The sequence below is a fragment of the Schistocerca nitens genome, chromosome 4 (genome assembly GCF_023898315.1).
Source record: "Schistocerca nitens isolate TAMUIC-IGC-003100 chromosome 4, iqSchNite1.1, whole genome shotgun sequence".
NCBI classification, from domain to species: Eukaryota; Metazoa; Arthropoda; class Insecta; order Orthoptera; family Acrididae; genus Schistocerca; species Schistocerca nitens.
In genome coordinates this window covers 869,544,349-869,560,173 of record NC_064617.1, presented here as the reverse complement: position 1 = coordinate 869,560,173, position 15,825 = coordinate 869,544,349, and the positions used below count along the sequence as shown (strand labels likewise).

General features: G+C 39.1%; 1 protein-coding gene across 1 annotated transcript in view; it reads right to left on the bottom strand.

Annotated features, from left to right (window-relative positions):
- LOC126253349 (uncharacterized) overlaps positions 1-15,825 on the bottom strand; it is an 80,977-nt gene that overhangs the window by 53,880 nt on the left and 11,272 nt on the right. The window contains exon 2 of the mRNA XM_049954619.1: positions 4,136-4,330. Within this exon, the coding sequence (XP_049810576.1) occupies positions 4,136-4,330 (195 nt within the window). The remainder of the gene's footprint in view (positions 1-4,135; positions 4,331-15,825) is intronic.

The following is a 15,825-nucleotide window of genomic DNA, read 5'->3' as shown; positions in this document are numbered from 1 at the left end:
TCCTTATGCTGATCTTTGCTTCCTACAGCTTTTGTTTATCAACTAGGTTTTGAATTCTCTTGGATATGTGATAAAATTCTCTTTGTCTATATAGCAGTTTTCTAACACAGCTATTAAACCACAGTGGGTCTTCCCCATCTCTTAATATCTTGCTCAAAACATACTTGTCTAAGGGATACTAAATGATGGTTTTGAACTTTTGCCATTTGTGCTCCACTGTCACTGACACTTTACACAGATGTCTATGAACTGTCTGTATACTGCCAAAGTGAAGGCCTGCTTAATACAAATATTACAGTTACTTGGAATTTAGATCCATGAATCCAAATATTCAAATAAATTGTAAGAGTGGTGAATGAGGCATCCTTTTAATTTGTTTTTGAATATTTGAGGATTTTTAGTTTCATTTCTGATGTTTACCAGCAACCTCTTGTAGAAAGTACCATTTGGGACCCTAGGAAGAGATTGCATGGCCTATATGAAAAAAATGTTGAACAATATTTTTCCCATTGGCCGTACACATTTATCATAAATGCCAGAATTGCAATTTTGGTTTTAAGCAGTTATGAAGTAGTTTTGATGCTGAAATCCAGGAAATGTCAATGAGGCAAAAAGAGAGAAAATGGATATGAGCTTATTCGGGTTTTGTTGGAATGATATACTGATGCACATAATGAACAACTGATGAGTGACAGCATATGCTGATTCTATGCAACAAAATGAAGTCTTAATTTTTGTTTTTAAGCCCCTAGAAACTTTTAAGGCATTTGGAACTGGTTACCTAAAAACATAAATGTGATTGTGTTTGGAAACAAAAATTATTGTAGTGAATGCAGCAATGACAATGGAAATGATCAACTTCTAACTGTTCATAAAATACATTCTGATACAAGCATACAGATATATTAGAGCGCTTATGAAACTGAGAATAAAAGTTATTAGAAGTAATGCTAAAATTGATTATAGTAAGAAAAGTTCATAACCATTACTCATACCAACATATGCAAAAATTAAAATTGAAAATAACTCAGTCTCAAATAACAGGAAACTGAAATGACCTGAATCAAAACAAAGCTCCAGGAAGTTTGCAAAATGAAAGACTGACTAAACTATGAAACATTAAAAATATACATCAGTAAGCCATTTACTATTTTTATTACAATTTGACAATACATAGGAATTAGTTTGTCATCTTACTGCAACAACAAGGTAACATGATGTTTTGCACCTTTGAGTTATCTGTATGAATCTTGCCTAGTTCGATATGCTCTATTCAATGTTACAACTGGACATCTCTCTGGATTTACTGCGTTTCAACAAATAGGTATTAAACCCAGGGAGTATTTCTGTGCTACAAACTGATATCTTGAGTTGCCCAGTAGAGCTGCAACAGGGATTGCCGATGATGAGATAACTATAATACTACAAGTAGATAACTTCAGTTACTTAGCTGTAATACTTCACTAGCATACTATGTTGGGTATATAGCAAAGAGGTGAACTATTCCTGCATCAATTATGTTCTGCATGCATCCCATGTTTTTCACTTAAAATCTTACAAGTATTTTCACAAAAATTCAGAATAAAAAGTTTTTAGGACTATTTGTATGGGTTTAGGAATCTGCAAGCAGCTAGCAGAAATTATTTTGTACTTTGTAGTACAATTGAAAGACTTGGTACATTAAATATCAATTTTTGTTGAAATAATTATTTTTCTCTTTATAGTCTTGAATGTGTGAAATTTTTCACTCGATTTCAAACATCTTGATGAGACTGCAACAGGTTTATTTCAGTTTCTCTTCTGAATCGATCATTATATTGCTTCTTTCTGCAAATACCTTGTGAAAAGACCATAAAGATAAAAATTACAGATATTCAAGTACATACAGAGGCTTACCAGCAACCATTTGCGACTGGAATGGGAAAAGGGTGAAATGGCAATGATGCACAAAGTACTGTCCTCCACACACCAGACAATAAAGAAAGTCAGTACTACACTGTCATCTGGTTCTAAGCTATGTTGAAAGTTTCAAGTCTCTACCTCATTGGAAAGTTAGTTTAAAATCAATTGCAAAATTTGAACTGAACAGACAAGGAAGCGACCAAACAAAAATGAGCTAAAAAGAGTCAAAAAAGTAAACTAGCCTGCTGATCAGACAACTATTGTCAGAAGTGTAAGGAGGAAGGATAACAAACCTTTTGTTGATCATGAAATAAGCCATGAGAATATTATCAATTGAAAGTATTGTCTGAATCACTGCATGACTATGCGGAAAGAGGATGTGAATATGAAGCCAGTCAAACAGCAGAGGATGTGATGGGTAAACTTCACAAAACGGCATCTATTTGTTTACAATTCAAAGAACACTTTGTTGAAGTGTTTAGAGTTCTGGGCTGTAACAAGAAAAGTCAACATGATCACATTGTCAGACACCAAATCTTTGTACACATCCATCCTAGCTATAACAGAGAAAAAGTGCAATGATTTTACACCCCTGTTCAAGTCAGTGCTTCCTGCACTTAGATCAGAATATTGGCCATATTACAAAAACCTATTTCATGATGAAGATGCAGAAAGATGTAAATCATCATCTGAAAATCAGTAAATGACTTCGGGCAACGGCGATTGTTTTTGAAACAAAAAAAAAGGTGAAAAAGTGAATGAATTCCTGAATATTCAGCATTATTGTGTATGTTTAAAACAATTTTGCATATTTCAACATCACTATGTAATTTTCTGCAAATAAATACTTTACTATAGATATCAATTGGCTTATTTTGGAAATAACAGGTAGGTAACTCACCATGTGGACCAGTGCAACAAATACAAGTACTATACTTTTCAAAATAAATACATCAGATCAGAATTATTTCAAACATAGTATAGTGAAGCTTTAAAATTCTGTTAAATTTTCAAACATATTTCTTCCAATATATTTGCTGTTATCTAGTTGTTGTACTAAGGTGATGAACTAATAAACAGATAGTGAAAGAAAGGTAAATTGTCTCAGACAGAAATGAGTAGAAATAGATTGGCATAATGCTGGGCCTTTTTTTAAAAATACCAACCCATACACTTTATAAATAACTGGTAAATATGAAAATTGACGTTACAGGAAGGTGAGGAATAATTACTTTAAAAAAACCTTTGAAAAGGAACAAGGTGGGGAAAAAAAAGGTCAGAGACAAAAATAAGAAAGGATGGTTTTGTGACAAATGAGATATATTGTAATCTGGATTCGCATGTTGAGCCTTCAAGGCTTATGTTGTATAAAAAGTTGTGTTCTTCTTTAATTCATGAGTCACTCAAATGATCTGTATACCTATTCAAGAAAATATAAAAGGATATTAATGGATGTGCTTTTTCATGACGTAAGTTATCTTCTTTTGCTCCCATAACAGCTACAGAATGTGAAGAAGTCAAGCTTCTCCTCAGCTACACATGGGATTTTAGAGGCAATGATTAGCAGGACCTCTGCTTCAAGAGAATCTACTATGGTGACCAGATTAAAAAGAAAAAGGTAAATACACCAGAGGTTACATCGGGTGACAGATCTCATGAAGAGTTCTGCTGCAGCTTCAACTACAAGGAGTGACCCAGAAGCTACGTAATGCCCTAGACCAACAAAAAAATACTCTCCTTTCTCATTTACAACAAGGCACATAAACAAAAAAAACTGAAAGCTTCTTTGCAAACAATAATATTAAGAATCTAAAAAAAGAGCCAATCCTAAAATTTAATCAAGAAAGACAGTCTACCGGTAAATGTTTTACTCACTGATAGGGGGAAAAAAAATCTATCAATGTATACTAAAGCTATGTGCACAAGTTAAAATACACAGTAAAAATGAAATAACCAGGTCCACTGTTAATCAATAATTGATCAAGACAGCCAATACATGCTCCTCCATGTAGCACATCGAAGTTTTATTTTTAGACCTGAAGATTTATTGAGAGGATTGAAACCAGTTATGTAAAAACATTAATGCGATTGTTCCTAGAAACAATAATTATTTCAACTAGTATAGCAATAATGCTCATTTACAAACAATGAAGACAGAGCACTTCATAAAATATTTGGTAGCTGTCTCTTAATCCGGTGCTCATGAATGAATTTGTATAAACTAACCACATACCTTGTGTTCTTATCCTGCTTGTTCAAGGCTGCTTTCATTTCTGCAATGTCATCTTCAAGCTGTTCCAAACTATTTCTGTGATTTATGAGAGCATTCTCTAGCAGCTTAGTATCTTGTTTTAGCTGCTCTAACGTCTCATTTACATCAGAACCAATTATAACATCTCTTCTCTTCCTGTAGACAGCTTCATTGGATCTGTTTTAAGAGAGAAATCAATTTCTTCAAAATGTTTGGTGATATAAACATAGACACAGTTTAAATATTCGCAACAAGTAATGTTTTCTTTAAATGCTGTCAAGTGAAAGGGGATTCTCCAGTTAAAGTAGTTATTATAGGAAATATGGTTCAGCATGTGTGGGCTGGGAAACAGAATGCTGGAAATTACACTAGGACAAAGGACACTGCCACATTATCTGCATGGGAGAAATCACAATAACCATTCCGCAGGGGTTCAATTAGGGACTTGTTACTGTTCTTGCTCTCTGTTAATTATCAACTGGAGACAGGATTAGCCCTTTTAGCAGATAAGAAAAACATTATTGTTGGAACATACAAAGGAACACCGACACCAAAACTAGTAAATTACAGTTTTGTAAATATTTAACAATGGGTTCTGAACATTGAAAAACTACAGCTCCTACAGTTCTGTATTGTCAAAAATACTCCACCTCCTGTTAGCATAGTGTACCAACAAAAATTAATTGAAAGGATATAAAGTTAACAAGTTATTGTGTTGCATATTGGTGAAAACTCATACAGAATACCAGCTAAAATGTTTTAGATCACACATTTTAACCAGAATTCACAACTTTGGGGGGCATAGAAACGAATAACTTCTATTTTCAATCACTGATGTCCTATAGGATAATTTTCTGGCAGCAACTTATCACTCAATGGAAAGAAGTTGATTTCACAAAAAGGAATTTGAATTATCTGTGGTGTTCACAAAAGTACATCATACAAGCATCTGTTTATGCAACAATGAATATTAATCACAGCCTATTAGTGCGTCCACACTATGCAACAGAATTAAAGGATCACTTTTTTGAAACCCTATAATTTTGTCCCATTCTGATGAGTAACTTTGAAATTTGGCACAAAGGTGCCTACAACCCTCCTCTATAATGGTGCATGACCACGGAGCTATGCAATGTCACTCTCAGGATGAAAGATGCTTCAGACAGTAGGGTGTCGACACATGCAAGAAAAGCCACAGGTCAGAAGTTCATGTGAGTTGTAAGGTGGATTAATCATGTCACAACGGCATAAAATTTCACAACAATTCTGTCTGAAGCCACATGTCAGGGAGGTTGTCACACCTCCTCTTACCCACATTTCATCCCTTTTTTGACGGGGTCAGAACAGTGATACCCATTGCTGAAAATCACATGGTTTCCTTTTGAGTGGCTGAAGAAAAGATTTCGGACACTTTGCTTCTCAGAACTAACACGAAAAAGCCTCAGAGGGTGGCATAAAGAGCATCAATGAAGCCACTCCTTTCCATAGGGCATTGACACCAACACTCTTCACCATCTAAAGTGACAGTTCTCAGTGCAATGAGCATCAGGATGATAATCTCGATAACCTTTGGTGTCGCTATTCTGACATCTGTCGCACAGATATCAAAAGAAAGGGTGAACGTGTGTAAGAGGAGGTGTGACGACCTTCCCAGTGTGTGACACATCTACAGTGGCTTCCACAGAACTGTGGTGAAATTTTGTGCCAGTATGACATCATTAACCACCTTACACATCACACAAATTTCTGAGCTCTGGCCTTTTTTGCACGCATTTACACCTTGTGCTTGAAGTGTCATCGAGCTCAAGGGCAATGTCACAGAGTACCAAGCTTTTTCACCATTAGAGAGGAAGGTTGTGCGCACCCTTGAGCCAAATTTCAAACTTCTATGTCACAATGGAAGACAGTTACGGGGTTTCAAAAAAGTGATCCTTTAATTCTGTCACGCAGTGTATTTACTGAAAAATCTGTTGTCAGCAAGACATTGCAGTGTGTGTGTGTGTGTGTGTGTGTGTGTGGTTTGAGGTTTTCGGGCGCTAAACAGACATTGCAGTCTGAGAGTAATGAGGACGTTCACAAATACAATACTAGAAGGGAAAATGATCTGCATTTCATTCTACAGAATCTATGATTGACACAGAAAAGAGTAAAGTGCTGAGCTATAAAACTCTTTAACATTCTCCACAAGGAAGTGAAATGTATGACAGACAGAAGCATTTTCAAATGTTGTGTGGTGGTTCTGCCTGCTTTTAATTTCTTCGTTTGTTGACGATTGTTCTCGGTGTCGATTTACTGGCTGAAAAATGGGTTGTGTGGATTCCGACACTGACCACTTTAAATGATGTAGCCGACATATGCACAGTTATGGTTTACAGTACTTTAACTTCACTGTTCACAACCCCCTAATAATACAGTTATACAGCCAGTGCACTATTGTTTAACTTTTGACAAGCCTCATTAATAGTTAGCAGGCGGAACTCCACATACTGCTACAATAGTTTCTTGTTGAACATCTATGAGCAGTAAAACCTAAGCACAAAGTTCACAGATCTTGAAGAATAATCAGGTACATATGGAGCAGACACTGTCACTGTTTTTACACACAGCCTAATTCTTTAACACTTATTCCACAGTTAATTTGAAGCATTGTTGTTCTAACCAGCACAGGTTACTCATCAGAAACTTGGCCATGGACTGACTGACTCATGACCAAAAATTGGGCCCTTATATATCATCACAATAATAGGTGCTGAAACTACACATTGTTTCAAGTGAAATTTATATAAATTACGATTAAAACTTAACTCATTAAATTGACTGAACACATAAAAAAATTGCTTCTTTTTAACAGTTTCTTCTACTACAAAAGTTAGGCCGAATTATTTGTTTAAATCATGAAATTAACAAATATAGTTCTGCAAACAATACTTCTGACAAGACCGTTAATTACTTTGGAATTAATGAAGGATTGGCTTTGCCAACATGTTTCCGACTATAGGCAAATAGATACTTCAAGGTTACTAGCATTTCATCTTCCAAACGTTTATAATCAGTGCAGAATTTATATTTGTTTATATGCCAACAATAGAATTTAAGTTATGAAACAATTAGTGATTTCACCCTATGATGAAAGGTACCAACTAGGAATAGTCAAAATAAATTAGAAACTCAATTACATACATAAAACTAAGCACAAAATTAGATCTGGTGTTATTTACTTTAAAACTGAGGTCCAACCTTTGTCTTTTGTGGAAAAGCAGATTATATTCACATATCCTTCACTTAAAACTTCCGGGCTGATAGGCCGTGGTCGAAGTATAAAACTGTCTCCTAACGTTTCGTCTCCGACTGCGGGAGACATCATCGGAGGTAAAGCGGCGAACTGCGAAGATGACTCGAGGAGGCGTTGATTATATAGGCAGTACAGAGGGCGCCACTGTCGATCACGTGGCGTCGGCTATGAGATTGTCTCTGGTAATGCCAACATTCACGATTGAAAGTAATCGATCGTCACGCTTGCGGTGCAACGCTGACATCCAAATTTTATCCAGTTTAACACCTTCGTCTTTCCTGTTAAAATTATTACGATGTTTATCAATCTCGATAGCCTCTCTATACAAGCGTGCATAATAATGCGAGGTTTTTGATATGACGCTCGTCTCGCTGAATTTTATTTCATGATCACCTTCCTGGTAAACATGTTCCACTACGGCCGATTTATCCGTGTGACCTAGGCGGCAATTCCTCTTATGTTCGACAAGACGGGTGTTCACACTTCTCTTTGTGGTACCGATGTAAACCTGTCCACAACTACAAGGAATTTTATATACCCCCGGTGTAGCCAAAGGGTGCCGTGCATCTTTTGCCGACCTTAAGAATTCTTTTATTTTCCTAGTAGGTCTGAAAATAGTTTCCACCCCATACTTGCCTAAAACTTTCCCAATGCGATCTGTGACCTTGCTAATGAACGGAAGAAAAACTTTGCCCCTGGACGACTGTTGTTCGTCGTTACTCCTGATTCTCTGCCTAGAGCGAAGTGCTCGATCTATATCCTTGCTAGAAAAGCCATTCTTCACGAAAGCTGACCGTAGATGTTCAATCTCACCTCACCACAACCTACTTTCAATACAATAGTGACTTTTATGAACAGATTGACGGGGTGGCTATGGGCAGTCCTCTCAGTCCTGCTGTGGCTAACATTTTTATGGAGACTTTTGAACAACGGGCGTTGCAGACGGCCAGTAAGAGACCAGCCAGATGGTATCGCTATGTCGATGACACGTTCGTAGTATGGACACACGGAGCAGAGGATTTGGATGCCTTCCTGACACATTTAAACAGCATTAATCCAAAAATCCAGTTCACTATGGAGACAGAAAGGAATGGGCAATTTAACTTCCTGGATGTGTCTGTGATTAAACGACCGGACGGAACGTTGGGCCATAAGGTGTATAGAAAGCCCACACATACTGATCGTTATCTACACAAAGATTCAAACCACCACCCTAGACAAAAAAGAGGTGTAATGAAAACTTTGGTAGACAGGGCGCACAAACTTTGTGAACCTGTTTATTTAAAAGGTGAGATTGAACATCTACGGTCAGCTTTCGTGAAGAATGGCTTTTCTAGCAAGGATATAGATCGAGCACTTCGCTTTAGGCAGAGAATCAGGAGTAACGACGAACAACAGTCGTCCAGGGGCAAAGTTTTTCTTCCGTTCATTAGCAAGGTCACAGATCGCATTGGGAAAGTTTTAGGCAAGTATGGGGTGGAAACTATTTTCAGACCTACTAGGAAAATAAAAGAATTCTTAAGGTCGGCAAAAGATGCACGGCACCCTTTGGCTACACCGGGGGTATATAAAATTCCTTGTAGTTGTGGACAGGTTTACATCGGTACCACAAAGAGAAGTGTGAACACCCGTCTTGTCGAACATAAGAGGAATTGCCGCCTAGGTCACACGGATAAATCGGCCGTAGCGGAACATGTTTACCAGGAAGGTGATCATGAAATAAAATTCAGCGAGACGAGCGTCATATCAAAAACCTCGCATTATTATGCACGCTTGTATAGAGAGGCTATCGAGATTGATAAACATCGTAATAATTTTAACAGGAAAGACGAAGGTGTTAAACTGGATAAAATTTGGATGTCAGCGTTGCACCGCAAGCGTGACGATCGATTACTTTCAATCGTGAATGTTGGCATTACCAGAGACAATCTCATAGCCGACGCCACGTGATCGACAGTGGCGCCCTCTGTACTGCCTATATAATCAACGCCTCCTCGAGTCATCTTCGCAGTTCGCCGCTTTACCTCCGATGATGTCTCCCGCAGTCGGAGACGAAACGTTAGGAGACAGTTTTATACTTCGACCACGGCCTATCAGCCCGGAAGTTTTAAGTGAAGTCAATACCGGCCGTGAAAGTTTACATTGTATATTCACATATGTTAATGGTAAATAGTTGAAAGAAACAAAACGAATTTAAGGAGGCAGAGGCAAAACAAGAGGGGAATTAAAATTATCCCAGTTTCCTTCATCACAGTAGGGTGCAGTTGTTTCTCCTTAACAATTCCTGTACCACAGAGGAATTCTAGGGTATTGAGTACAAGCTTTTGTTCAGTTGACATGTTCCACATCACATTGTTTATCAAGAATATAATTTATCGAACACAGATCTAACTAAGCAGCTACCTGTCAAGCTAAAGAGCTATCTCCAGGAGGCAGTGATGGATTTAGGTTGGTTGGGCCCTGAGTGAAGCAAAAAAAGTATGTATTCATGCCATTTTCTCATGGTGGCACACTAGCAGTTTTATGCAAGAGATTTCCCAGTGGCCCTGATGTAGTAAGCTGAGGACTTCCCACCATAGAGCCACTGAGACAGTGACGCAGGGGGTAAACCCTTCTGTTGATAGGAAAATAACATCATCTGAAAGGGTGAGGCAATGCCATAGCACATAAAATTTCTGAAGCAGGTTCGATGCCTGGCTCAGTGCCAGTAGAGCCACCCATGCTGTATTGTGCATACAACCTGTTGGAGTACCAGATCCATTGCCACAGCAGACCACACAAAAGCAGCATGTTTCTGGACTAACAGATGTGATGGGTAGGTGATAGTAGGCACTCTAGGAATAAACTTGTGACTGTATGCCACACTACCAAGGAATGCCAGAAGTTCTTGTAGATTAGATGGATGAGAGGAAGCTGTAATTGTGGTGACATGTTGTTCCATGGGACGCATGCCCTGCTGGGAAATTTCTTGACCCAAATAAACACTGGAAGAATGGAAAAAGTGAGACCTGGCAAAATTATGTTTGAGGCCCACAGCCTGTAGAACAGTAAACAATAAATGGAGGTGACATAGGTGTTCCTCCAAGGTAACACTCGTCAAAATCATATCATCATGACAGTTAATGCACTGAGGGGCAACAGACGTAACTTGGTCTAAAAAATATTGAAATATGTCAGGTGCACCATCTACCCCAAACATTAGCTGTTGATACTGATAGAAGCCAAAAGGCTTATTAACCACAAGCAACTGTTTTGATGCCTCATCCACGGAATCTGAAGGTAGGCTTCAGCTAAGTCTATTTTCGAAAAGAACTGACCCACAGTCAACTTTGCGAGCAACTCCTCTGGGTGAGGTAGAGGATACGTATCAATGATTGCATTGGAAGTGACCTCAAAGTCATCACATAGCAGAAATTGTCTGGATGGCTTCTTTACAGTCACTAAGGCTGTACCCATGCACTTGAGGAAATCAGTTTAATCATTCCCAATGATGTTAGGTGATGCAGCTTAATCTTAACCTTGTTGTGTAAAGCTACTGGCACTGGCTGTGCCCAAAAAAAGTGAGGGCAGGTGGGGGATTCGAGGGTGTTGTGTACTGTGAAAGTGCTTGCACAACCTATCGCAGGGCAGACAAACCTGAAAACTCAGAACACAAGGAATCCAACTCTTAATAAGGCATTTGGTTGGACATGAGATGCATTGTGTCAATAACAGAAGAACCAAAAGTAGTAAAGGCATCTAGCCCAAACATTTTTATTTATTTATTTATTGTTCCGTGGGACCAAATTAAGGAGAAGTCTCCATGGTCATGGAACGAGTCAATACATGAAATTATAACACGATATTAGAAACAGATAAAATGAAATATAAAAAAACATATTCAGGTGACAAGTCGTAAGTTTAAATAAAGAAAATCAACAATGTAATACTGGAATTTGCTTAATTTTTTAGCTGTTCCAGGAGCTCCTCGACAGAATAGAAGGAGTGAGCCATGAGGAAACTCTTCAGTTTAGACTTAAAAGTGTTTGGGCTACTGCTAAGATTTTTGAGTTCTTGTGGTAGCTTTTTGAAAATGGATGCAGCAGAATACTGCACTCCTTTCTGCACAAGAGTCAAGGAAGTGCATTCCACATGCAGATTGGATTTCTGCCTAGTATTAACTGAGTGAAAGCTGCTAACTCTTGGGAATAGGCTAATATTGCTAACAACAAATGACATTAAAGAAAATATATACTGTGAGGGCAATGTCAGAATTCCCAGACTATTGAATAGGGGTCGACAAGAGGTTCTCGAACTTACACCACATATAGCTCGAACAGCCCGTTTTTGAGCCAAAAATACCCTTTTTGAACCAGAAGAATTACCCCAAAAAATAATACCATACGACATAAGCGTATGAAAATATGCGAAGTAGACTACTTTTCGTGTTGAAGTGTCACTTATTTCACATACTGTTCTAATTGTAAATAAAGCAGCATTTAGTTTCTGAACAAGATCCTGGACATGGGCTTTCCACAACAGCTTACTATCTATCCGAATGCCTAGAAACTTGAACTGTTCCGTCTCGCTTATAATATGCCCATTCTGTCTGATCAAAATATCGGTTCTTGTTGAATTTTGAGTTAGAAACTGTAAAAACTGAGTCTTACTGTGATTTAGCATCAAATTATTTTCCACAAGCCACGAACTTATTTCATGAACTACGTTATTTGATATTGTTTCAATATTACACACAAGATCCTTCACTATCAAGCTGGTGTCATCAGCAAACAGAAATATTTTTTAATCACCTGTAATACTAGAAGGCATATCATTTATATAAATAAGAAACAGCAGTGGCCTCAGCACCGACCCTTGGGGAACGCCCCACTTAACAGTGCCCCATTGGGACTGAACATCACTACCACTCTCAATATTGCGGAGAATTACCTTTTGCTTTCTGTTCTTAAAGTAAGAGGTGAACCAATTGTAAGCTACTCCCCCTACTTCATAATGGTCCAACTTCTGCAGTAATATTTTGTGGTCAACACAGTCAAAAGCCTTTGTTAAATCAAAGAAAACACCTAGCGTTCGCAACCTTTTATTTAATCCGTCCAAAACCTCACAGAGAAAAGAGAATATAGCATTTTCAGTTGTTAAACCATTTCTAAAACCAAACTGAACATTTGACAGCAAATTATGTGAATTTAAATGCTCCAGTAACCTTGTATATACAACCTTTTCGATAACTTCAGCAAACACCGATGGCATAGAAATAGGTGACCCAGGTTCTATTGCCCGTAGTTCATCCATCCTCTTTGCTCAACCTCCCTCCCCCCCCCCCCCCCCCCCCAATTATCAAATAATGTAGTACTTTCGGTACTCGCGTCATTAACTACCAAATACATAACTGAACAGACAACTAACTTGTAAACTATTTCGGTAGTGAATGGCCAAGAATAGGAACCTGCAGTTTGTTGTAGCTTACCAATTGATACTCGTGGTGTGGCAACAATGGGGACCCTAGCCTGGCATACGTCTGAGTTGAGTAAGGACATGGCGGCCCCAGTGTTAACTTGTAGGATTAATGGCTTAACCCTCGATTGCACTTCAATGAAAAGTTTGTTGTGGTCTACAGACAATGGCAAACATGATGATGGAACAGCGTGAATATCGGCGTTCACTGATTCCTGTGATGACTCCTACAAAGGTAGAGATTGAGGTATAACTGCTAAGTGACTTTTTTTTTTTCTTTTATAGCAAAAGGTCCATCCCATAGGGCTGCCTGCCTGCTAATGCTGTGCAAAACAAGAGGGACATGAAGGAAGCAGTGTTCACTGTTCCTGGTGCTAAAGGCATGTTTGACTGCATCAGCCCAGTTGGCTTGTTTGTAGTGTGGCCACCTCCTCTTACCACAGTGCGTTAGGCTCCATGTGCTGAGGATGCATACTGTCAATAATGGTGACATCACTCCAACCCTCTAATTGGCAGCCTGCAGTGTTGGGGACTTTGAATGATTATGCAATGTTGAAAACCTCTTCTAACATAGGGTCCTCAAGCTGATGTGCCTCCTTGTGTAGAGCCAAATGAATGACTGTGTCTGACAATGGTGTCCGCATAAGACTCCTGAGACTCACGAGTGATGAACACACCTACAACTGAGGTAGCGAAGTTCAGCCGCCCAAGCTCAATACGATTGCTGCTGTTGTTTACGACTTTGGTAGAATTCAACGCCTGCAGCTACCATGTGCATACACTTGTGGCGGTAGGAGGACAGCAATTAACACATATCGTCAGAAGCAAGTGATGTTGGCTCTTGCAGAGGAGCTAACTGACACAGTGATACATACGAGGGGGATCCACAATAAGAAAACAGCCTTACAGACCTCCTTGTGTGCCACAGAATGTTGACAAAGCTGTTTCTCATAAGCATCCAAGACTTTTGATGAATTAATAATTGGGGGGGGGGGGGGGGGGGAGGGGGAGGGAGGTTGAGCAAAGAGGATGGATGAACTACCGGCAATAGAACCCGGGTCACCGTAGCCAACAACCACCCCCAGCATGGCCATATTTGTCTGCTGTTGCTGGAGATGTAAATGGAGTAGATCCTCCAAGGAAGAGCTGAATGGCAGAAAAACCACAGGATCTGAAATACATGAAACTCCTACCCTCACTCATTAGCAATTTTCTTCTAACTAGGAACACAAGGAGACACATGGCCATAAAAGAAATACTATTTATTACACTGGAAGTAGTTACATGTATCAGCTACATTGCCAATGGAGGGCCCTGAGGTCCTTGTATAACCCTATAAAGACACTGTGTCTGGTATCACTGGAATCATGTTGAATGTGCATGGTGGATTAGATGACTGCAGTTAGTGACCAGCCTGCCCCTGGTGATTACCTCAGTTAGCCATGAGCACGCTGTTTGAATGTTGATGTGCACTATGCTTGCTGTAGTAGCCCGACTCACATCCATGTTTGCATATTAGCTTCATTTTGCTTATCTTTAGCATCATGAGTGAGAATTCCAGCAGTGGACATGTCATTCCACACGGTGTCAAGAAAACACTTCATTAATCATGAAGTGATGGCAAATTGATCATCACAAAGCTCGGAAATAATAGTTGCAAGTGGAATTAAAAATTTACCAAATCCACTTTTAATGAAACCTGGGTTCTTATTTGTGCATATAATTTATGTAGCACAGCACTCATTTTATAAAACTAAAACTAAACTCCTCCCAAACAGGCCATGAAGGTGCAAAGGTACTGACTGGCCGCCATGTCATCCTCAGCCCGCAGGCATCACTGAATGCAGATATGGAGGGGCATGTGGTCAGCACACTGCCCTCCCAGCCCTATGTCAGTTTCCGAGACTGGAGCCGCTACTTCTCAATCAAGTAGCTCCTCAGTTTGCCTCACAAGGGCTGAGTGCACCTCGCATGCCAACAGCTCGCGGCAGACCGGACGGTCACCCATCCAGCCCAACAGTGCTTAACTTTGGTGATCTGACAGGAACCGGTGTCACCATTGCGGCAAGGCCATTGGCACTCATTTTATACCTGTGCATATATAAGCACAAATTCAGTTGATGTATCACCTATTGCTGAAGTATTGTTTTTGGGATCTGACTCATCCACATTTGTCACACCAGACCCACAGTGTCTGTCAAACAATACTTTAAAAATGTGTACAAAGCTCAGAGTTTTATTAAAGATCTTTGGAGTTGTTGGCAATGCTGTAGCATTCTAATCGTAAATGAGCATGTAGAAGGCAGAATTAGCTGTATATAGTTTGCATACGACATTTAGTGTACTTGTTTTCTTATGTACATCTGTGAAGAAGATAACAGTAACTCATTATCTGTGTTGAGTAGTATTTATTAACTTTTTGTAATCATTTGTGTATTTATCGAGCATTAGTTTCCTGTAAGTTGACTTTGTTGTATAGTGCTGTACTCCTTGGCACGAGCAGTAGGTGGCAGCAATACTTAGTTTGTATAGAGTGCCCAATTTTGTCTTTTCATTATCTGCTATTACTCGGATGTGATTAGCTGCTGTTGATTTAATTTACAAAAGGGAATTAGACATTGGCTACAACTAAGGTTGATTGAAATCAACTGGGAAAGTTGAAAATTTGTGTCAGACTTGGATTCAAACCCAGGTCTCCTGCTTACTAGGCAGATGCTCTGACCACTAAGCCGTCCAAACTCAGAGGTCATCAGAGCTGCATGGGCTACCCAAGCATGCCTTCCATCAGACTCCCAACTTATCCACACACTACCAATGTCATGACCCTTGCCCCTTATCCTCATTACTCTCCGCATTTTGCATATATAGTGTGTGTGTGTGTGTGTGTGTGTGTGTTGTTTGTTCTTTGGGACATGTCTGAAAGAAC